The sequence below is a fragment of the Neopelma chrysocephalum genome, unplaced genomic scaffold, assembly GCF_003984885.1.
Source record: "Neopelma chrysocephalum unplaced genomic scaffold, ASM398488v2 Primary Assembly neopelma1_43, whole genome shotgun sequence".
Classification (NCBI taxonomy): Eukaryota; Metazoa; Chordata; class Aves; order Passeriformes; family Pipridae; genus Neopelma; species Neopelma chrysocephalum.
The window spans coordinates 16,818,413-16,843,192 of NW_020897702.1; the positions used below are offsets into that span (position 1 = coordinate 16,818,413).

At 38.5% G+C, this 24,780-nt stretch overlaps 1 protein-coding gene across 2 annotated transcripts in view; it reads left to right on the top strand.

Moving 5' to 3' along the window:
• The window catches only part of NOX4 (NADPH oxidase 4), a 107,224-nt gene that overhangs the window by 27,243 nt on the left and 55,201 nt on the right, over window positions 1–24,780 (top strand). For both annotated transcript variants that reach the window (XM_027677462.1, XM_027677463.1), the window contains exons 9-12: window positions 65–293; window positions 2,220–2,384; window positions 2,513–2,575; window positions 17,285–17,345. In XM_027677462.1, coding sequence (XP_027533263.1) covers window positions 65–293; window positions 2,220–2,384; window positions 2,513–2,575; window positions 17,285–17,345 — 518 coding nt within the window. The remainder of the gene's footprint in view (window positions 1–64; window positions 294–2,219; window positions 2,385–2,512; window positions 2,576–17,284; window positions 17,346–24,780) is intronic.

Genomic DNA, 24,780 nt, shown 5'->3' on the forward strand with positions numbered 1-24,780 from the left:
TCTGAATTAAGATAAGTTGTTTGTTTCTTACTTCAGTGTCTTTACTATTCTTATTTTCATGTAGGGGAGTGCTCAAGTACCAGACGAACTTAGAGGAACACCCTCCTGGTTGCTTTAATCCTAACAAAACGCTCCGACAGAATCTGACTGTGCCAAAGGCTTTTGAAGAGCTGTTTCCTGACTATATTACTGAGCCTTTCCCAGAGGACTTCCCAGTACCAGAACTCTTTGTACAAAATCACTTTATGAGAATTTGTTCCGAGGAACCCAAGTTCCAGTCACACTTCCCAGAGGTCTGTATGATCCGACATTTCAGGTATTACAAGCCTTGCCAAGTCTTTCAGTCAACCATAACCACTAATTATTCCATTTTAATAATGGAAAATATTATTAAAACCTTTTGAGGCATTCAAAGATTTGGTGGGGAAAAATCAATCTGTATTAAACCCTGAACTGCATTACAATGTGATGCATAGAATAGGGAGGGTGGAAAAATGTCAAGAGGTCAGCTGTAATATTTTTTGTACAACATGATAAGAGAAGTATTGGTCCTGCTATAAATGTGACTTTAAATTACAGCTTAGCACTTCAGAGCAAACATCTATATTACATTTTATAAGGTCCTTTGTAAGCATTGTGTGACAGTAGTTAGTTGAAATAATCAAGCTCCATTTGTTCTCTTTTTTACCATGCAGATGCAGGTCCTAATACTCATTTCTGGTTTGCAGTTGGTTGTGGTTTGGCTTTTATGGCCTGTTGTTTGCAGACAGGCTTGTTTTATGTGTGGCATGGGTAAATGAGTATGATGACAGGAGGGATAGAAAAGCCTTTTCTTTTTCTGTTTTCCATTTTCCTTTTGTTACTTTATGTTTTGTGGAAGCAGCTTTTTCTTCATCCAAATTTTCTCTTTTCTTTTGAGAAAAAATGAGTTGGGCTGTATTGGTAAGTAGCCTGAGGAAGCTTGCGAATATGGAGTTCACAAGTCCAAGGCCCCCCATTCAAGATGGTCCCATAACAGACCTCACAGGAGTTTCTCTTTGTTATTATCCTTGTTTTCTCTTGAACACGTATGTCCCTTATGAGCTGTAGTGGGAACCCATTTTTCTATGGAGCATGTAATCATAATAAGAAACAGTTAATTCTACATTGAATTCCTCCTGAATTACAAGCATCAATGTATAGCTGGCTCCATATGACCCACAGGACAGTAAAGTCTTCTTAGGGACTTAAGATGTCTGCTTTAGAGCCAATTATGGGAGAAGAGTTGTGGAAAGAGATGGCCACTCAGTGTTCTCCTGGCAGCTTTGTAACACTATTTAGGACTTTTTTGGGTTCGGAAGTATTGTGATATCAAGATTAAAAAAAAAAAAGGTTCTGTGAGCTACTGAAATTTTTAAAGCTTTTTTGTGGAAATTAATTAATCCGCTAGTTGCAAGAGAGGCTGATATGTAACTTAAAAAATTGGGAAGGAAAGATGGATGAGGATCAAGGGCACTTCAATGCCATAGCTTGAGTGACTGAGCAGATGTAGAATTAGTAGTTAAGTCTGCCATAAGCTATTGGTAATTGACTCTTAGGATGAGATTTAGCTGTAACAGCTGCAAATGTTTCCATCTGGAGTAGTCACCCAGGGCTCCCTGGGATCCCTGTATAATCACTGCAGAGAAATGGGCATTTCCAGGACATTTTCTGTCTAGCATACATATATTCCATGAGGGCAAATGACTTGTGATTCAAAAGTGCCCATTTCTCTCTGTTATCTATGATTTTACACTAGTTTAATATAAACATAAATTCTATGGAACAAGAATGAATCTTTCTTTGGTTTTTACTTGGACCTGAGATTATTATAAGATAATAGTCAAGTGATATTACAAGACAGACTTAAAGATTAAATGATTATACAGTTCTCTGGTCTGTTACATTTTGAAACAATGTATGTATTGTGTCTTTGGCTGCTGAAACCAGTTGCAATCTAACTACATAAAACCAGAATAACATGGTAGCAATTGAGGTCGTTAGCATTTTGTTCCTGATGAGTTTTATGATTGAAATTCCTTGTGCTTGTGGATGATGCTGCTGGTTAGACTGATTAAGGCTTCAGAACATACTTGAATTTTTGTATGTAGAGAGATTGGAAGGTTAGATGTGAAATGAGGTCCTGCAAGCACTCATGTAGTTAAAAGTCCTTGAGGTGAACTATTTTTGTTCTCCTATAGACCTGGTTTTGGATTTCTGGACCTCTGTGCTTGTACTGTGTTGAAAGGCTCTACCGCTACATCCGCAGCAATAAACCAGTCACAATAACTTCGGTAATAAGCCATCCCTCCAATGTCCTTGAAGTAAGGATGATGAAAGATGACTTTGAAGCAAGGCCTGGTCAGGTGAGTTAATGTGCCCCTAAAAAAGCACTGCGTTCCTGTAGCACTGTCTATAGGGATGACTATCGATTTGTAAACACTAGCCCAACACTGAATGTTCTGAAAGTATCTTTTTTGTCATTTTATTTCAGTATGTCATTCTACACTGTCCAAGAGTGTCTGCCCTGGAAAGCCATCCATTCACCCTTACAATGGTAAGAAATACTGTTCTTTTCTGTACTTTCCCTTTTATTTGTATTTGGTAAGCAAATGGTCTTTATTTCTTTCAAGGTGAAAATTCTCTCTAGAAGAGCTTATGTTTCATTTATGAGGGTACCAATGAATGTGAAATGGCATGATTATTATGTATGACAGTACTTGATACATATTTAATTTTCTCCACTGTTGAGAAAGTGATAATGGGGAACTTTTTTTGAAGTCTTCTATAAGTGAAAACCAATAATAAATAAATGAATAAAATCCATGTGATGCTGATAATTGTTTCGTAAAAGAAGTTTTAGGCATATTTGTAGACCTTAATGAAGAATGAGCACAAATTGTAATGAACTTTGTCATCTTTCTTCTTCAATGAGAAGCTCTTTCTGTGACTGTCTTTTCCAAAATTAGGTAAACATCAAGCTTAAAAAAGAAGTTTCTAAAACTATTTCCTGCTGTATTTTTGTATTGTGATATACCAATAAAGTCATATAACAATTGGATTTTTACTTACTCTGCCCAGTTGGTCTAGAATGGGAACTGGGGCCTCTGGAGATAGACAGAAATAAAATGAAATTTTATATAAGTGTACCTGAAGTTCTTCGGGAGTACACAGTGCAGAGACCTGGGATGTGCTACTGAACTGACTGACTGTGTTGTTACAAAAGCAGAGTTTTTAGAACAGAATATTAGTGGCAGCCTTTTCCTTCCAAGGGGAATAAAGGCTTTCAGATTGCCTGAATTGGATGTTCTTCTTCAAAAAGATCATTGAGATAAACAGTCATGTTTGATTCTTTTCTTTGGACTGATAACTGATACTTTATCCCCACTGAGTTATACCTAGTGTTGTGGAAAAACCGGGAGGTTTTACTGCTACCCAAAATTCAGAGGGCACAACCAGGTCTGGTTCTTTGGGTTTGTAGGGTGTTTTATTTTGTTTTGTTAACTTATTTATCTATGTGCTGAGCCAGGAATCACAGAAGAACCCCCACAAAATTTCACCCAGGATAAATTTTGTGCTGTAAATCTGGGAATTAATCTCACTTAAGGGAAGCTGCCTCTGTATGGCTTGGTGAAGCATTAATGGCACTTGCATAGCCTGAGTTTTGCTAAGGCTTTAATGCTTATAGAATGTGTAGGCAAAAGCTTAACTCAGTTGTTTTTCTACTCCCATCTGACCTACCTGTAGTTACCAAGCAAGCTGGAACACTACTGCTGCTTCTTTGTTGGATAATGATAATCCCTGGGTAATTTTTCTACCTTGGTTTGGGAGTATGGGACTTTGATCCACAGCAAGAACAGCATGAGGGGTGTGTGAGGCCTTGGGCACTGGAAGTGCAGTGCAGGAATGACTGTAGCACAGCTGGGGGAAGACTGCAGTGTTCTTCCTGGCACTGTTGTCCTGCTTAGAATCATAGAATACTTTGGGTTGGAAAGGACCTTTAAAGGCCATCTAGTCCAATCCCCTCTGCAATAAGCAGGGACATCTTCAACTAGATCAGGTTGCTCAGAGCCCCATCCAACTCGGCCTTTGAATGTTTCCAGGGATGGGGCATCTACCACTGCCACTTCTCTAGGCAACATTTCTTCCTTATCTCTGGTCTAAATCTCCCCTCTTTTAGTTTAAAACCATTACCCCATGTCCTATTGCAACAGTCCATGCTAAAATATCTGTCCCTAGGCACCATGTGTTGTCCTGTTTATGCTGATGAAATATCTCGCTGTGCCTGGAGCATGCTTGAAAGACAAGAAGTTCAAGCAGAAAAGACCAGTTCAGGCATATCTTTATACTTTTAAGTGAGGATGATAAGCAAAAGTGGAAATGAAGGGGTGAGTCACTGTGAAAGAGTCGTGCAGATATTTTACCAGTCCCTTCCCTTTTCAAGGTTGTGTAATATTTACAGTTTAGCTCAGTTTCTTACATAACACCAGGGTGGAGGAACACACAGGGAGGCTGTGTAAAGGCCCTGAACCCACTCCAATTGCACTCTGGCAAAGCTCCCACATGTTTCACTTGGAGCCGGAGGGAGCTCTTAATTGTGATCAAGGGCACATTAGGAGACTTTATTCTCTTTGCACCCTTCCTTCGGGTATTTATATACTTTGATAAGATCCCCTTGAGCCTTCTGTTCTCCAGTCTGAACAGTCCCAGCTCTCTCAGTCTATCCTCATAGAAGACATGTTCCAGTCCCTTCATCGTCTTCTTGGTTGGATGCTATCCACTATGTTCATATCTCTTGTAGTGAGGAAGCCAGCACCGAACATTTGTCTCAAAGCATGGTTTCACCAGTGCTGAATAAAGAAGAATAACCTCTCTCAACCCTCTGGTGGTGTCCTTTGTACATTCTGAAGTTCAGACACTTGGAGATCTCAGTTTTCTCTCATTATCAGTGTGGAAGCTGGCTTTTTTTTAACTTCAGTTTTGAAGTGTGCTTCTGCTGGTCTTTACTCACTAGTGACTTTGTACCTACTAGTATGAGTCCTGGTCTTTGTCACCTGTTGGAAAGTGTGAGAAAGGTAATGAAGAGGTGGTCTAGCATCTGGGTTTCCTGTAGGTGACCTGCTGGACAGTTCTAGGTAGTGCATAGTGGATTACTCACTTCATAGTGTCTTCATTGCTCCACTGTCTTTGATTTCACTTTAACAAAAAGTTTTCTTTTTAACATATTTTATGATGCTTTTTTTACCAATTTCTATACACAGCTGTTACTGTGCTGTGTAAGACAGCGTGAGTAACATTTACAGTCCTGTATGCCCTCATGTCCAATTTACTTGTTTTAGATAGGACACTATTGCATCTTACAGTTGAATCTGAGCAGAACACAGTCAGCTTCAAGATGTTTTCATCTATAGTTGAGAGAAATATTTTCTGTGTATAAATAGTTGAGTGTTTGTAAATGGACAAATTTTTTTTGTGTGTGTCCACTTGATGAACACTTTTGAGGAGATGTCTTTTAAACCAACCAAAAGATATAGTCTGGAGATCAGACCATCCAAAGAAACATCAGAAATCTCTCTAGTGCTCTGTTTCCCAAGATTGACATTTCTTTACACTTTTCTGGAAGAAAGTGTGTAACTCATCTGCTATGGAATACAGTTTAGATGAAATTTTTTTAGACAATCTTTAAAGACCTTGAAAAAGAAAACAAACATTATCAATAGTAAGAATTTCCAGTAGTAAGGATGGTCCCTCTTACCAAAACTGAGAAAAAAATTAGTTTATTCTTCCTTTTTTTTTTTTTTTTTTACATTTTAGAAAGTGTTTGTTTCCTTTGACTCCATTCTGGTTGCTCTTCATTTTAACCTGTATCAACAAGGAGAGACTAAGGCTTGCAGTTTACAGTAGCATTGAGTTTTTCTCCATCTTACATTTTCCACCGGTATTGAGTTCCCTCTCTTTCCAGACACTTAACTGTGTTACTGTGTTACTGGTTGTTTGTGGCAGCATGAATCCATAGTACTGACCATTTATGACTCCATGCTTCCCTTTTTTTTTTTTTTTTTGCCAATAAATAGCTTCAGAAGTAGATTCCTATTTAGAATATATATTAGTGTCTTACAACAGGAGTCACTTTTTCTGCTGTGTTTTTGGAATTTCTTGCATTAGCATGTGGTGATTGGTAGTAAGCCTCATGGAAATAGCCTTGTGTTTTGCAGATATTAAGTGCTTCAGAAGATGTCCTGGGTTCTCTTGTGCAGCCTCTGCTGAATCTACTACAGAGTCAATGCACAAACTCTCGTAAGTTGCAGTTTAGAGTAGACTGGTGTCTACTCCCAGCAGCTCATAAAGCTTGGTGACCTTGTTATTTCAGTAGTTTTGATTTTCTCGTGGCATAGGAGGGTTGGAAACAATTACATCACCTCATGTAGAACTTAAGACTGTAACAGACGTTGAAATAAGGACAAAACTAAGAGGTGAATTCTTCTAAATTTGGAGATGGCTAAGATCTGAGATTTGGTGAAACTTTTGCTTTGCAACAGCAATCTATAAATGCTGGATCAAATAATCTGTTATTCCAAAGTTTTGATGGTTTTAGGTGTTGCTAGCTGCTGTCATGCCCTTGTTTCCCCTTGGACCTGAAATCTAAATATTCTGAAGTTTCCTTTAAAGATTTTTTTTTAATTGACACATATCTGAAGTTACTCCTATTGATACTTAGACACAGGTAACTTGCATAAACACTTGTTGAGCTTTGTGTCTGTATAAGAACTACTCTGTATGTTAGCCGATTAGTAGCTTCATGAGATAGAGTTAGAAGAGGCAGATGGCTTGGAAGTTGCACATATAAAGAAAAAAATCAAAATAAAGAAGCCACAGCAAAGATCTCACTCTTGAGACTCCAGTGACTGTGTCTTCGGATCTTCCAAAGAGTTTTGGATCTTCATTCAGTGTCTAGATCCCAGTTCTGGCACCAGGTAAGCAATTATCAACTACCTGCAACAAGAGAATTGAAATATTTTTTGAAAGTAGAAATTTTATCCTGTGTTACAATGTACTCCGACCTCCCCTACTTCAGTGCAGCATAACAAATCTGCTTTTAAATCCCACTGAAGTAGAACCTGGTAGAGTCTGGTAAAAAAAAAATTCCAAGAAGTTATGTCATTTTTCTGGTTCTCCATCTTTTTGTGCAGATGGTTGATTTGAAGCAGATCACATCATGAGGATTTGTAGTGCCACATCTTTCTTCCTTTCCTTCCACATACAATTCTGTATGAGGAAGAAAAGAAAAACTCCAGAGGATCTTGCATTCTCTTGTCATAGAAATGTGTGATAAAATCCTTGCTATGTCACTTATGGCATGTACCAGGTTAGGGGGATGGTATATGTACATTTTTTAACATGTCAAAGCTGAGTTTTTAGGAGAGAATAAGTTTGCATATGCAGATATTCAGATCCACTCAAATCCAAGTATATATTATTGAGAAAGAATACTTTGCCTGATTAGTATCCAAATTAAAATTTCATAAAGTAATTATTACTGAATCTTGGGCAGAGAAACTCTTAAATCCATTAATCATCTCAGAATAGGTAGAAGAATTACCCGGAAGAGATTTCTGAATGTACATTACAAGTTATATACAGCATGTAAGTGACTGAGAGCTGTTACTTATTCATAGATTTTCTACCTTTAAAGTTCTTGGTTTGATTTTTTTTTTTGTTAGATTTGAGTTTTCCTTGTTTTACCTCTGCACCTCTGTTTAAGTCCATTTGATATCTGGATTTGGGCATGATGGGATTACAAGGTGGTGGCCCTGATCTGTACATTTATGTTTTTTGGGCTTGATTCCTTGTCAGAAAAGTCTCAGCAAATAATATATGAGTATAAACAACGTTGCAAGTAATACATTTGCTTTTGTAAGAAAAAACTCAGTGTTTTGTAGACCAGAGTTGTCTTTATTCATGGATAATCCAGGGTTCATTTGAAATCAGTGAACATATTAACAGTCTAGAAGTGAAGTTTTAGCTCTAAGCTTCTTTAAGCAAGAAATTTTGTATTGCACAAGGAGATGATGGAGAAACATGTGTCCTGCACTGTAAACTTAAGAAATAAACTGTCCAAAACAGGAAAAGCCTAGGGGCCAAATTCTGAAATACTTCATAAAAAAAATGTAAAAGTTGTTGGAAGTTTGCCTGAGTAAAAACTATGTGAGGACATCAAGAGCTAAGTTCATACTGTCAGATAAATACAATAAAAACAAAATCTAACATGATGACATTCTAATAAGATTTGTTAAATATCTTGTGCAAATAGTTATAAAACTTGTCTTTGTGAGATGATTTGCAGAGCATTTAGGGAAATTATGAAGTATCTTGCTGGCAAACTAAAGAAATCCCTAGAGCTTGTCTGCTCTTCGTAGAAGTAGACTATCTAGCAGCTGTTTGATGAAGAATTTAAGTAAAACAAAAATAGAATAGATTAATATTGCAGATGTCTTTAGTACTTCCTTAGACTTTTTTGTTTGGTTTGGGGATTAATAGTTTTGGGGTCTGTATAAAAACCCTATGTAAACCCTGACTTTTATTTAAACTTTAAAATCCTGGATGAAGGGAACACAGAAATTGTTACATTCGAGTTCACTAAATTCCAAGTTCTCCTTCAGCAGACACTTTAAATGGAAGGTGGCAGATTCCTCTTATAAGCAGGATTTTTTTTGTTTTGTTTTATTTGTTTTGTTTTTTTTGTTTGTTTTGGTTTGGGTTTCTTTAGTACTATGAAACTAAATTTAGAATATATAATAAGTATCTACTGCGTTTAACAAAGAAATGTGTTTTCTCCCATCAGGAAGTGGTGATTTTAGTTTAGCTGCTAGATCAGGTTAGAGAAAGGTCTCGGAACTGCAGGAAAATGTCAAAATGAAAAAAAAAACAAACAACCTTTAACATGAATACTATTAACATGTGGACAAAACGTCAGAGGAAATGAAGTCCCTTGCCTCTTACTGTCCTAAAATTAAGACCATCTGACTGGTGGGGATCTCTGCTTTAGCCTGGCAAAATACTGTGTGTGCTAGCAGGGGAGTTTGGAGGGACAGAGGATTCCTCAGGGTGTTGGTGATCTGACTGGAAAACCTATTGATCCATTGATGGTTTTTCCATTAGTGCCTCACACCACTGGGAGCCAGTTAGCATGAGTCTGGGGTTGGCCCATAGTTTTGCTCAGGAATGATAGAGAATGAATCTCTTGTGCCATTCACTTTCCTTGTTCACCTGTTGTCAGCTCAGCACAGCGTTGCTTGGCAATATGTCCACGTGCCTTTGGAGGACTCAGAGAGGTAGCTTGGGCTGGAGCATTGTTCAGGCATGAAGGCTTGCATCCTGAGCATCTTGAAAGGTTGTGATTTGCTTCTTTCCCGAGCTAGCAGCTTGAAATTCATAATTTATATAGACTGAACATCGCTAGTATTGAAACATTTTACTATGTTATAGGGAGCTGGACTTGATGATCCCTATGGGTTTCTTCCAACTTGTGCATTCTGTGATTCTGTGAAGTGTGAAGTGTAAAGTGTCTGCTGGGGTGAAAGGGCAGCAGCAAGTTTTTTGCTTTGGTTGAGCTGCAGAGGCAAAGAAATACTGATTAGTCTGTCAAATTGTATCTGTAGTGCATCCATAACAGCAATAGAATAGCAGTTGGGCTACTACAGATGTACTAGAAAACAAAAAAAGAAATTCCATATTATATATTCAACGATTTTTGTGTTTTATGCAACATTATATGTATTTTACAAGTATTGTTCTATTTACAATTCTAAGGTATTTGTTACATTAAAGATTTGTGTTTTCCTGTGGTGCAAGAGTGAAATCAAGGAACAAATGGTCATAGATTCAGACCTAAGAAAAACAAAGATCATTTTGAACACTGAGAGAAATTTAACAACTGAGACTGCAGGAACTGAAGTAGGAAATGCTGAACTACAGACTCACGGGAATTAGTGGGTGTGGGTTTGTGGTTTGTGTTAGAGCAAGTTAGACCCCAGATGACCGGAATGATCCTTCTTGGAACTGCAGCTGCCCAGTGATGCATCCTGCAGTGTTGTGGTGTGTTTTTTCCACTAGCTAGACTGGAGGTGTTTGAGATTGTACAACAAGGAGTATATGGGAATGGAAAGTGAAAAGGAAAAGTGTTTGGGATATGTTTCTGCAGCTGGGCTGCTTACAAGGAGTTGGCTGTAGAGCTGGGAGGGCTCTGGCTTAAGCAATGAGTATTCAAGGCATGGTGGTCTTGCCTTGATCATCCAGACACCCTCGATACTTAAATCATGTTCCCTGGTTAGGATTTCCCCACATTCAGAGATGTTATAATGTCTGCTGATGTCTGCCAGTTAAATTAGGACAGCTTTAAGGCCAAGTCTCTAACAGGGAAAACTTTTAAACAAAATCCATACTGTAAAATAACATGAAACAGAAAAATAAACAGATGTTTTAGTAAATCTCAAAGCCTTTGAGGGGGAAATGTGTTTAAAAGAATAACTCCACATAGTAACTTTTTTTCCTCTGAAATTTACTTCTTATGGGATTAATTAGTTAAAACAGGGATAGTCCAGTGTAACAGAGTTCACCTCCTATGAGTCAGACTGAAGCCTAGCTACTATTTTTTGGCTACCTTTATATAACATGCCTGTGTTTGTCATCACTCCTGATAATTTTCTGATGTCAGAGTGAATCATTTTAGGAATGTTTATATCAGTTCTGTATGAAATCAAACAAGCTACAGCTTACTGAGCTTCTGAGGTTCATATTTGCTTGTCAGTTGACGAAGTTTAAAGCCTTTTATTTCTTTTCTTTTTATTTTTTTTTCCCTTTACAGGAGGGAAAATACATTGGTTGTGTTTTGTTCCTCTTTTTTTTCCCCCATCATTTCTGCCTCTTTTCCAAACATGCCAAGTCTTTAATGAGTTTTCTTGATCTGGGTAAGGCTTCATCTGAGTCTGGAGTAAAGATGGGCTGATGAACTGGGGTTTGCAGTGCAACTGGTCCACCCTCGCAGGCAGTAGCATGGAAATGGGGTCTCTGCAGTGTTTCCAGTCCCGACCAGGATATCTGGAAATCCATATTAGGATCATATCATGGCTTTTTCCTCAAAGTGAAAGCCTTCTTTGAAGGAGTTTCCTTTTATTTAAACAAACCCCACAATGAGCTTTTTAATTCCCCAAATCAGACACTTTGTTCTTCCAGCTGTCACACAGATCTTCTTTGTAACTTTGGGCACTATTCAGACCACCTACTACAGCAGCAAATTCAGAAGATGGTGTTTACTGTGGTGCAGTATACTTGAGAGCAGTATCTCCACAGGAACTTGTAAGGAGGTTTATTTGCAGAGCCACATGGGGATATGTAACTTGGGCATCTCTTTCATCTCCTTTCTTCTGATAACAGATATTCTGCAGTGTTATCTTGGTGCATACATTAGCATTTCCGTGACAGCCTGTAATCAAAACGTAACATCTCTCCAAAGAGGCTTCACAATTCTCATGGAAGAGTGCCGCGGTCCGCGGGGGGAAGGGAATGGGACCGGGCACTGCAATAAGGGTTCTGACACAGTTGAGGTCTCGTGCAGCAATGCCGTTTATTTGGGGGAAACAAGGGTTTAAATAACGTAGGTTTGAGGGGTGGATTCTAACCTGGGGAGGCGCAAGAGATTGACAACTCAGGGAAAAGTGTGATAGGGGGACAGGGCAAAGGTGGGTGGAACTCCCGGGTCTCTGAGGGAATGGGCCAATGGTAGCTCTCCCTGCATGGTGGCAGGCTGTGACCAATAAGCAGCAGAGGAGTGGGAAAACTGGGGAGACAGGGTAACAAACAACTTTTGGAGGGAAAATCTGAGGGAGAAAGGGAGGCAATATGAAGGTATGACAGAATTCATAAAATTTAACAATAAACTGAGGTGCATAAGAATTCATAAACACACAACAATAGACTGGGGAAAAACTGTCAGTCTGGTGGGTGAATTATCCAGTAAGTAACAGGTCCCTTTAGATCCCATTTATGCTTTTCCAGGTAACATATCTTTCCCAGTCTGTCTTCTTATCCAGCACAGAAGAGTAGTACAGAAGAACTGGAAGCATTCAGGAATTAACTTTCTATTTTCTTGCTAGTTTTCTGTTGACTCACCACACTCCATGCACCCCAAGGCCTAAAAAGTGTGTTTTAAAATATTGAATATTATTTAATACCATTAAAACAATTTTAGTAAGGTTTGTCCTGTTTCTTGTTCTGTACTTGATTTTTGACTGGGAGTAGATACCAGTGATGTTAAATATTCAGGGTATTCTAAGCTGGAGGCACAGATGCTTATAACATAGTTTTCATTTGCTTTTTGTTGTGCTCTCATATGCAGATTTCTCCATTGCTCATCACCTAGAGCAGATTTTTGTACCCATATAGAATCATGGAATCACTTAGATTGGAAAAGATCTTTTAAGATTAAGTACAACCATTAATCTGGCACTGCTAAGTCCACTATTAAACCATGTCTACATGTCTTTTGAACACTTCCAGGTGTGGTGACTCCACCACTTCCTTAGACAGCCTGTTCCACTGCTGGACCACTGTTTTGGTGTAGAAATTTTTCCTAATATCCAATCTAAGCCCCCGCTGGTGCAATGCGAAGCCACTATTGTGGGTATAAGGTATTATCACTATGATCTAACAGTAATTAGTTTGCTCACTTTATGTTCATATAAAAGCAAGGCAGTGGGTAACTTAGAACCGTGATCACAATGTAAAACTGATTAAAAAAATACATTTCAAGTATGTATTAATCTTGTACATTATATATTATTAAGTTTATTGAAATTATCATCTAAATTTTATCTCAGCATAGAGATAGATAGTAGAGCTATAGTTACTAGTGAGTGTAATTAATTTGGTGGTTTATAAGCATAAAGTTCTCCAGGGATTGTTGCAAAATTCTTATGTGATAACTTGCATTTGTATTCCAAGTTAGCTTGCAAAAAAAAGGAAAAAATATATGGCAAAGTGAGTGTTTTATGAAAATATAGAATAATCCATATTCCATAGGTTTTATCTGCATATAAGATACTATAATTCTGTTGAATGTGAACATACATACAAAAATAAAATAAAATTAGGCATTTTAAACTTGCTCACATGTGATTACCAGCTCTGGAGAAATCTACCAGTTTACTAATGCTAAGAACATAGTTTTGTTTCTCTTGGGGTGTAAATCTGCAAAACTCCTATTAAATTTAACAGAATTCCTTTGGCTTCCAATTGCTTTTGGAGGAGGGCCAAATGCTAGCAGGTAACCTGATTAGTGTAGATGTTCATACCTGTAAAATCTTTCACTTCTAAAAGGTATATATTGCTTAAAGTTAGAATAAAATTAACAAAACTTCAAGTAGTTACACTATCTGCAACTGTTGATTTGCGAATCATAGCCTTTTAATCAGATGAATGCAGCAAACCAGGTTTTCAAAATCTGGAAAGGACTACTGAAAAGCACTTGTGACCCTTAGTTTAATGATGTCTACTGTCCCTTCTCATTACAGACTATTCAAGTTAGTGATTTACCTGTCTGGAAAACATGGTATATTTAAGGAAAAGGAACTAAGAGAAATTATTTTTTTATTTTAAGAATGACTAATCTTTACAGTTTCCTACTGTGCAGTGTACTGGGCAATAAAGAAGAAGTAAGGGGCTGCATGTAGCTCTCAACACAATACAGTGAATTGTTTCTTAGGGCTCCCAGATTAAAAGCAGCATGAGGAAGTCCAAATGTTATTTGCCAAAAGAAATTTTAAAAACAATTTTAGTTGGTTTTGTTCACAGCTGCAGAGAGGGCATGATGCATTGCTGAGGCCACTGATACACTTTTATTTGACAAAGGCAATAACTCTGACCTGCCTGGCTGGAAAGCAGATCAACAGAGAATGACCAGGGGGTCCTGGTGGACACTAAGTTGACCATGAACCAGCAAAAAAAAGCCAACAGTTTCCTTGGCTGTACTACGCAGGCTGTTGCCAGCAGGTCCAGGGAGGTGACCCTTCTCTGATCAGCACTGGTGAGATATATCTGAATCTCTGTGTCCAGTTCTGGGCTCGCTGGTATAAAAGAGACATGGATGTATTAGAGCACAAAGAGCCATGAAGATCATTAAGGAAATGGAGCGTCTCTAAATATGAGGAGAGGCTGAGAGAGCGGGAATTAAGGGATAAGTGAAGAAAACAGAGCTAGACACTCACCCAGTGACAGGACAACACAAACTAATATACAGGAAGTTTCATCAAGACCTAAGAAAAACACTTTTTCTGTAAGGGCAGCACAGATTGCCCAGAGAGGCTATAGAGTCACTATCCTTGGAGACATTCAAAGCATAGTTGGACATTGTCCTGGGCCACCTGTTCTTGAAGACCCTGCTCTTGAAGGAGGATTGAAGTAGCCGGTCACTAGAGATGCTTTCTAGTCTCAGCTGTGATATGATTCCGTGATTTCATGAAGAAGGTTAAATATATAAGACAATATTTTCACTGCACTTCATTACACATGCCAAGTGGTCTGTTAATAACATAGAAAAGTTTACCCACTTCCATGATTAAACTTTTGAAAAACTGTCTTTGAATATTTCTTAAGCTGCTGCAATATATTCTCTAATGGTCTTGAGAAAGCCACGGTTTGGAAACTTAATTGTCTTCATGGAGATGAGAGAGGTAAAGTAAGTGATCCATTCAGGAAAAAAATGTAAATACAAATTTTAAAGTTATAATTACAAGTATATAGGAAAGTCTAAAGTTGGAAGAGGCTTCTGGAGATCATGTGGCTTGACCTTCTGGTGCAAGGGCTTTAGATTAGGTTATTCAGGGTCAAGTGAAGCTGAATTAGCAGGAGAAATTGTACCATTTCTCTGCCTATTCTACAAGGAAGAATATTTTTCTGAAATTTCCCCTCCAACAACTTGTGCTCCTGGTCTGTTGTCCTGTTTCCACGCATGATGCTGAAGACAGGAGAGCACTTTCATTTTCTCTATAGCTATTTTTGATTTCTTTGAAGACAGTGATCTCCTCAAGACTTCTGTGTGGGTTGCACAAGCACATTCCCTTTTTGACCTCTCTTTGTGTGTCAGGTTGTCCAATCCTCTCATTGTTTTGGTGGCCCTTCACTGGACCATCTATATGCTTTTTCTCTCTTGAAGTGGGGTCATTTCACTCCATGTAGCCCATATGGGCATGTTTCTTCTGGTAAGACTTAGCAGTACAATAACTTTTTTTCAGAACTCTCTGAGGATCTCTCGTATCCAGTTATAAGTATCAAAATAGGTTTCCTACAATTTAAAGAGAAATAAATCTCACTTTTATTGGATAATTTTTCAGAGTAGTGCAGAAAGGAGTTAGTCACAAGGGTAATGTAAAGTATAAAAGGTTTTAACCTATTCTTGCTGGAGACAAGGAGTATTCTGCCATTAACTTGATGGAAGGAGGAAATGACAGACAATTTTACAGAAGATGTACCGAACTGGGACTGTGGGTAGTTAAACGAAGAAAATCAGTCAACCTCCTGTGAAACAGAGAACAGTGCGATAGCCCAGAGTGAAAAATAAACCCTGCTAAAGGCTCTTACAGAAGCCTCCAGGAGAACAGACATTTTTACTGCCAGTACACAACTTTCTACCTGAGAGGCTACTTACCTGCTTTTATTGGTCTTTGATATTTTTGTAGGAAGACATTGCAACTAGACATAGCAAACCATGGCCTCATTGTGTGAAGTTTGCCAGCATCCCTCCCTTAATGCCGTTTTGCTTTTGAAGTCTGTAACTTGCGGAAATATTTGGGACTCTAGGCTTCTCTATCCCATTTTTATAGGAAAACTTGGAAGATGACAAGAAGTTAAATATAAGTATGTTTAGTAATCAACAATCTTAACAAGAGTGCTCTTCCCCTTCAGGAAAATGGAGTGACTAGCTGGGACTTTGTATTCCCTGTTTAGGTTTGCCAAGGTGTAGATAGTACTAACCTTTTATCTGTGTCTGCTGTTAAATAAGGAACTGACCTTCAGCCCTGAGGCCAGTGGTTTTGCACTCCACAACAGATTATCTTGGGAACGCTAATGACAAAGCTCCACAACAGAGCTAAATCTTCACAAGCGTAGTGCTTGATTATTTGGTGCTTGGATTTGCTACCTGGACCTCTTTTATTTATAATATAGATGTGTTTCTTGAACTTAAACCCTCTCCTCAGAACTCATATTTGTCTTTAGCAGTAGGAAAAAAAAAAGAGAGACAGGAGCATCGTCTGTTAAGTATTGGTTTCATGATGGAGCTTGGATCAATCATTAACAGGTTCTAAGAAAGGCATCAAAATTCAGTAGTAATATCTGTTATCGAAAAAAATTATTGCTGTTGGTTTATAGAAGAGAAGCAATGAATCTTTTCTTGAGTAATAGTTGCTTGCCCTGTTTATGTGTGCAATTATTTGGTATACCTGCCAAAGCTGTCCAGGCAGTGCATTTGAAATGCCCCTGTAGCTAACAAGAAACAAAACTTGGGGGGTACCTTAGACCTTTGACTTGGCTTGTCTGGAGGTTTTTAGGTACCATGGTGTGGATGAGACTGTAAATAATAGCATTCCTGTGTTAATAGTCACAAGCAAATAGCCCTGAGGTGAGGGCATATGTGCAGAGCGAGAAAATGGTGGCTACATAGTGATTTTTATGATGTGCCACACAATCTGGTGCTTTTCCTTTGCAAACTGTAAGCTCTTGTGGAGTGCAGCAAAATCTCAGTTTCCGTTTAGAGGAAAGCATCAGTTGTGTGAGAATGATCAGCTTGAAAACATGGACTCTGACGTTCAAGAACCAGAAATCTCTTAAAAGACTTGAAATAGGAGTGATGGGTTGGTTCCTGATTATGAGTGATAAGTGTTGATAGTAGAGTATTTCCATGCTTTTGTATCTACGGTTGGTATAATTTCTGAGTAACACTTAGTGAAGTGACTGTTCCAAATCACACCCCCAAGGAAACGTCAAAACTCCTCTGTGACCAGAAGAAAGGGTTAAGTCTGACTGGAGACTAGACATGCTTGACTTCCCAAACTGTACTGATGATAGACTTGCTTTTTAAATGGTATGGCTGCTGGTATGGCTGCTCAGGAATGACCTATTTACACCATATTCTGTCTTAACAACTGTACTTTGAATGCATTTTGTTATTTTTTTATTAACCAGAAGTGGTCCTTAATATATTTAATATTTTTAGTGCCCTACAGATACCAAAGCAACGTTTGGGGTCCACGTAAAAATAGTAGGAGACTGGACAGGTATGTAGAAAAACAATTCCTTTTCAGAGACAAATACCTTTACTTGAACTGTTCTCCCTTTCTGGCTTCAGCACAATTGTTCCTCGACTGTGGTGTATTCTCTCTAGAGATCGTTCATGCTTGTTTTTCTGAAGTTGTTTTTATTACGTACTTGATGCAACCTCTGCTTTATTCAGATGTGCCATTTCTTCAGATAACGTGTTTTTCCAACTACTAACAGATCTTCTGATTGCACTGTAATAATATTTAGTGTTCCTCCATTTCTGCCTCTTTTTCTTATTTTTGGGTAGCTCACTGCCCCTGTGCAGTGCAGTGCCTCTGTGTGTAATAGTGTCTGCAGAAATGCTGAAATGTGCAGCTTCCAGATAAGCGGATTTTGATGCCAGCAGTCTGGATGGCAGCCAGGTTAATTAATGCCTATGGCACACTGAGATTACAGGTTTGCTTTCATGTTCTTCTATGCTCTTCCACTGCTCTTTGAATGTCCTCCAGATCAGGGGTGTAAGCCAGGATTCCTCACAGAGGAGAATGGTAATTTGGTGCTCTCTGTAACAGTTGTATGCTCAAGTGATAGTTGTCATTATTCTTCGGTGGCTGACTTTCTTCCTGCTTAGCACAGCATTTCCTTGTAAGGAAGACAAATACACAGAACTGTCTGCTTCATTTCTTATGAAGAAATGTTTTCCGTGTTAATTTGTATCAGCTTGTGTGTTTGTGGAATTGAGTCAAATGAGTTTGTAGCCCTAAAAAGGATTAGACCAATGCAGGGATAATAAGTCCATGACTATTTGTTGAACTTTCTGGTCTGGCTACAGAACTTGCCTGTGGAAGGCTTCAATAGGCAAAGGTTGTGAGGGCAATGCCATATGTGCATATGTTTCATAATCACCCTGATTTTCTGTTCTTGCCTGAAGTATAGGATGTTGGCTAGACGGGCAGATTATGGGTGTAATTAGCCTCTGTTTTGCCTCAGAATGATGGCTCTTTTGTTGTGAAGCAGCATTTCTAGGTGGGAGAGGACAGTAGGCTGTTTGGGAGAGTGTAATGGGGAAGTAACGGCTAAATGAGCTCTCCAAAATAAGTGGCATCTTTAAAGTTTTCTGATTACCTCTGTGGTATGAACTGCTCTCTATTAGCATTTAAATATTATTCCAACTCAGTATTTATAGTCTCCACTGAGAGAAAGGTCTGCCTATGTTGGACTGTATGAGATTCAGGACACAGTCACGTTACAGAGACCGTTTATTGTAGCTGCTAAAGAGAGAGATTTCTCCCAGAATAAATGTGCTGTTGGGAAGCAGATGGTTTACCCAACCCTTTGTGCTGCATCGGTACCATGGAGCCGTGTTGTCACTCGCTCCCTTAAGCCTTGTGACAATTAGTGATCTCTAATCTGCTGACTGTTTGAGGAAGGATTATTATATTTGCCACATTCCTTATTATCCTTCTTAAGCATGTTCTAAAGGCTGCTTCTGCAGACAGGATATTAGATTGGAGGGGTTTTTATGAGATGTACTGTCATTTGAGCTCTTCTCCTCACCTATTCTCTCAGCCTTTATCCTATTTATTAAAATTCTCCTTTGTATCACATTTTCACATTCCTAACAATTTATACCTGACACCAAAGAGACTTAGCGATTTATTTCAGAGAACTCAATTACAAGCCTAAATTAAAAAGATGCAAGAGGAGTGCAGACATGTCGTGAAATGCAGAGAAGAACTGGTTAGTTTCTCCTCTGGATGGCTTTAGCTTCTGCTGTCTGCACCTGGGAGATGTGGTGAAGTAGCAATTTCCTGCCATAAGCTGTAAGGACAGGAGAGGGAACACAGATTGCTGGCAAACCAATTCTGCAAGTTGTTTCGGGTGAAGTCTCTTAACACTAAGTCTTATGTTTTGAAAATTAATTAGAATATCTTGTAGCCTTAATGACTTAGTTTTGTAGGTTGGGAAAGCAACTGTATGTCAAGAGAAAAGATAAGGTGTGTAATAGTATTTTCAGCTACTGATGAGAAGGTGCTGTTGATGGGAAGGCATTTATTGCCCAAATCCCAGTACACATCATTTTAATTTCCAATAGAATAAGCTGAAAGAAGTGACTTCTGGAAAAGTTAGTCACTCTAGAAATAACGCTTTGCATAGGAGCACGTATTTAGTAGATTTTCAGGCAATAGTGTTATTTGCTTTTTAAAATCAATTATTTGAATAATGAAAAATTTACGACAGAAAAAGTAGGCTAGAGGGGAAGAAACCTCAGATGCGATAGTTCTGAGACCTTTGCAAACAAAATAGTAACTCAGATTTCCTTTTTCGTTCGCCATTCAAATGAAATGGTGCTATCTGAGCTTGGAAGAGCTCAGAATCTGCCCTTTTCAGAAGCAGATTTGGATAAAGGCAGAAATTTTCCTCCCATTTCTTTTTCAATACAAATCTGAGATCTTCTATTGCTCACCTGTTTTGTGGTGGTATTGGTAACTGTATAGTGCTTAACTTTCATGTTCGTCACAGAAAACAGACACACAAGCACTGGTATTGCTGTAATGTGCCCTCAGATGCCTGTAGCAGACAGTTTCACCTGAAATACTTCCCATAGCTGCCTTTCTAGACCACTGACCTGTTTATGTGTCTAGTTTTGGATGAGACAAGCCAGGCTCCAAGCATGCCTTTTTCTTTTTATTCATTGTTAAGAGTCTAGATAAATACATCACTGCCTCAGAGGTAGTTAGTTTAATTAACTGACAACTGGTTGTGATTTTTCCCATATAAAGGTTCCTAACTTGATTTTTCCTTCTGTCTTTTGCCATATGCCATAGGTATTGTGATATTGGAACAGCTATTATAGATCTCCCTAAAGAATGGTTTATTGATCATATAATTACTGTCCTTGTGCTGACATGTGACTGCATATGTCAGAATCTATTGTATTAGCAAAACATTCTGTGGCACTGTGAAACCCATGGCTGTAGAACGCGGCTGAATTTGCCTGTCAGTACTTAGACACCTGAGTTACAGTGTGTTTGCATCATCTGACCTGTGGTGTTTGCACACGTGCAGGTTGGGTTAAGCCCCATGGCTCAGAGCTAAGTCAGCCTGTCTTCCTCTGTGACTGCTTGGCAGTTTTCCCAGCTGAGCTGGTGGATGGCAGCTTCAAATCCTACAGTAACATTGAGGGCCCTGCAATGACTCATACACAGACAGGTCAGAGCTGTGAGATCCATGGCTGAGCTAATAAGCTGATCTTGTTACTGACCTCCCCTCTAAATAGTTGTTTTGTTCTGCTTCTCTTGTATCTATGTGATCACCTATTTTTCCTTCAGCTTTGAGACAATTGTTGGTTTGGTATCTACAAAAGGATTTGTTTAGGTTTCTTTTGTCTCACTGTCTAGTTTGTCCTCAGAGCTGTCATCTAATCAGCCTTATGCCTCCTCTGTCCTTGCTGCTGCCTCAAGTACTACTGCTTGCTTAGTTTTAAAGCTGACGTTTCATCTGGCATCTCCGGAGGGAAAAAGAGAGGCCGGGGGCCATGCCTTGCATTCAACAACTTGACAGCAGTGGAAAAAAAAATCACAGCAGTGTATCAAGACAATGTATCTCATTCACTTGACAAGCTTCAGGGTGTGAGACATAAGGTAATATTGATGATGCATAAGTAACAGGCTTCAGAAGCCATGCAGCATGTTTTTATGGAAAACAAATACAAAGCACTCAGAGGTGTTGAGGTGAGCTGCATGCCTCAAGGCAGTAAAACATTGCTGTTATGTTGCAGTGTGTTGCTGGTACAAATTGATGTGAGACCGTGTTTAGAGCACTGATGCTGTTCTGTGCTCTCCAGTAATTTTATCTTGTAGTAGTGACATCATCCTGCTGTGTAGCTGTGCGTGATCCTGGAGACGTTCACAAGGCCTGTCCTGAGCAGCATGATGTTTATTGTGGGAATGCCGTATGAGCACTTTAATAGCATCCATTGAATCTGATAGTTGCGTCCTATAGGTTACTAAATGTCATGGCAATGGGAGGTGGTGATGTGTGCTGGAACTGTCCAGCTACAGGGCGAACAAACAGATTATGGGGCACCGATCTGCATCACCCTAATAAACTCCAAGTCTCATCAGAAAAGATGTATCTTTGCTTAATCCTTTGTGCTACAAATGAGGATATGCATGGTCACTAGGTCATTTAGGTACAGACTACCTTATTTTGAATCCTGACATGGTATGATGGACATTTTTGTCAGATATTGTCACAGTTCTTTTTTCTGGAAGGTCCATATTTGGAACTGGAAGTTTCTGGGGAAAAAACAAACAAACCATTTTTCAGTTAAAAACAACAATTTTCCAGACCATGGCAAATGTATGAAAGCATGGACCTTGTTTAACTCCCTATGGATTAAGACCTGAGACAGCAAACAGTACACACCCCAAATTTCTTATTTTTAAACAGGAAAAAAAAAAAAAGAAGGTGGTTGTTTGCAATTTTGGAGGCTGACTAAGCATTTTTTTCATGTTCGCTAGAAGAAAATAAACATACTTTTTAAGTGGCTCTGAAGGAAGAATGATTTAAACTTTCTGGTCTGGGAGGGCTTGTCAGGAGTGTCTGCATGACCTTGTTAAGCCCTTGCAGCTCCTGATTTGGAGGATGCCTGAATCATCCCAAGGCTTGTTGTGCATTGCTGCGCTTACCTGGAATTTATCAGCAAGTATAGGATCTAGCAAAGAGGCGATATTTTATTTCCAGGAACCCTGAGGACATTTTGAGATGTACTGAAGTAGTGGATCACTCAGTCAGTATCTACTGTATTGTTAGTAGGTCTTGATTCAGACTGGAGGAATGTGTGGAGTAGAAGATGAAAAGAAGGAATGATAAGACTACGAAGTCCACCTGCAGGATGTAACAAGGTTGTCCCAGGTTCACTGTAACTGCTACTGAGTTTCTTTAAAAATATCTGCTCACTGGTGATGAACAGTTGGTCAACTCTTGCTATTATCTCAAGGCTCTGTTTGATTTGGGCCTTTTTCATTCCATAGTAACATGTATTTAGTTGTGTTTAGTTATTCCATGAGATTCCTGGCAGGGTGTAAAGGTGTTAATAATGTAGTGCTGTCTAGTGGTTCAGCACAATCAGTGTGTGGCTTTGGAAGAGGACAGAGATGAGACAGATGTTATTTTCTGCTGTTAGATTGTATAACTAACAATTCTTATATTGCCAGGGAATCCCACTTACACTTCTGAGGAAGATATCAGAATTGAGTGCTAAAAAAGGTTTAATTGTGTTTCTTTTTAATATAATTTGACATTAGTAATAAAATAATAGTAACATTTCTGGGAAGTTAATATGGCTTAAAAATATAATTAGCCATAGTGTGCTATAGAGAATACTAATTTTATTCTTCATTACCATTAATGTTCATTAATTATTTTATTTGTTCCTGAAAAAAGCTCCATAAAAGACAAGACTAAGAGATTGGAGAAAAAGAAGGAGAACAGATTTAGTTTACTGACTCGATGCTGAAAGCCTCTTTCCTCTGATTAAAGAACTAATGCTAAAGATGAACACATCTGAATTTTTGGCTACAGACCTGGATTATTTTACATTAGTTGAACTCCAGCTGACTTAGTACCAAAAACAGTGTAACTTGAGTCAAATTCAATTTGAACGGTTAATGAGTTTTATCCCTAGAGGGGAAAAAGATTTTTTGGTGAGAAAGTTACCTTGAAGGAAATTTTCTCCTACACGGAAGTCCTTTCTTCATGTATCCTATTATTTGTAAACGTCCACCTTTTTGCATATCTCAGGTTCTTTTTAATCATGTAATGATTATAGAAAATGACGTGGCTCAATGATGTATATTTATTTTTATCCTTTGATATAATATGCAAAGGATGTGTGGATGTTGCTGTAGTTAAGGACTGAATCCAAGAACACACGGTTGCAGGATTTCTTGTCAAGCTTCAGATGTTTTCATTACTTTCATGAACTACAGGAGTGAAAGCTGTAGAGCACATTAACAAGTAGCATCTGATAGGATCAGAACGAAGGTAGTGAAAAAAAGCAAAAAACTGCTTTCCACTTTGATAATAGAATTACAACATAGAAGATCTTTAGGACATGTATTTTAGTGGACTGCCAGGAAGATTTATGGTTTTGCAATCACTATTTATGTGCTGTGTTTGCCTATTTAAGAAGGCAAAGTTGGTCTTCTGGAGTTGCCTGTGTTTCACCCTTTTTCTGTTAATCTTTGCTTAGGGAAGTCCCATTCTTATGTAGTTTCTGTGCTGAGGTACACAGCTGCTTCAAGCACTGAATATACAAGTCTGTCTGGATTTTCAGGTTCCTTTGTGTGAGCTCCAGTGTGTAATGGTTTCTAGAGAAGTAGGAGGGCTTACATGCATGGAGAGCTGGCATTTCCCAGGGGACAATAGATTCCCTTAGATGCCATCCAAATTTTGCTGAAGAATCCTTACCAAATGTCTAGTTTTGTTCCAAGTTTATTGAAATTTCTCCCTTCAGGACAGAATAAAAAGCAGAGGCACTTCAGACTTGGAATTATCGCTTATCACAGTTTAACTAAAAATTCCTGGTTAAAATATCTTAAAAATAGATTTGAAATATTTGGGATCCTTTTCTAACAGATTGTAAAACTGCAGTAGTTAATGAGGAAAAATCTATTTCAGATATAGAACATAAAATAGGAAAAACTTCTGTAGGAACTGTTGATATTTATGATCTTTATGATCAGAAGGGACAGTTATCATTATATGATCCCAACTCCTGCATGATGCTCGATAACTTCTTAGAATAATTTCTGTACTGAAGTTAACATAAATGAAACCCAGAATTTGGGGTTGAAATAGTCTGCAGATTTTTCAGCTTCAACCTTGGGATGTTCATGGGCTCTTTTTGTGCTGTTTGTGAAAATGAAGCTCAACTTTATGATGATCACATAACTTACTGGTTTTTTTCTGTTGTGGTTTTTTGTTTGTTTGGTTGGTTGGGTTTTTGTTGTTGTTGGTTTTTGTTTTGTTTTGTTTTTTTTCTTTTTTCGCCTTTCTATTTTTTCCTCCTTATCTTGTTTCAGGGCAAGAACCACCTCGGAAATGTGTGTACATTTTAGTGGTTGCCTCTTTGTGTGCAAATACAGAAAATGAGCATGGCACTTCTGAACTTTCCATTTGGTTATCTGTTGTACTAAATTTAGCTTTTGAGACCTTGTATTTGTTTGGCTCTTTGCTTTCTGCATACTCTCCTCTTCTAACATTCCTTTGAAATGCAGAACTGGGCTTGCCTTTCAGTAGCAGTCTCACTGTTGATTTGGGCTGTGGTGCGAATTAAAGTGTAACTCTCTTTTGCCATGAAGACCACCAGTAATCATGGTTGTTGACCTGCCATGTTACCTTGCACTGCTCCTTATTCCTTGGTCTCTCCTATTTGTCTGCTTA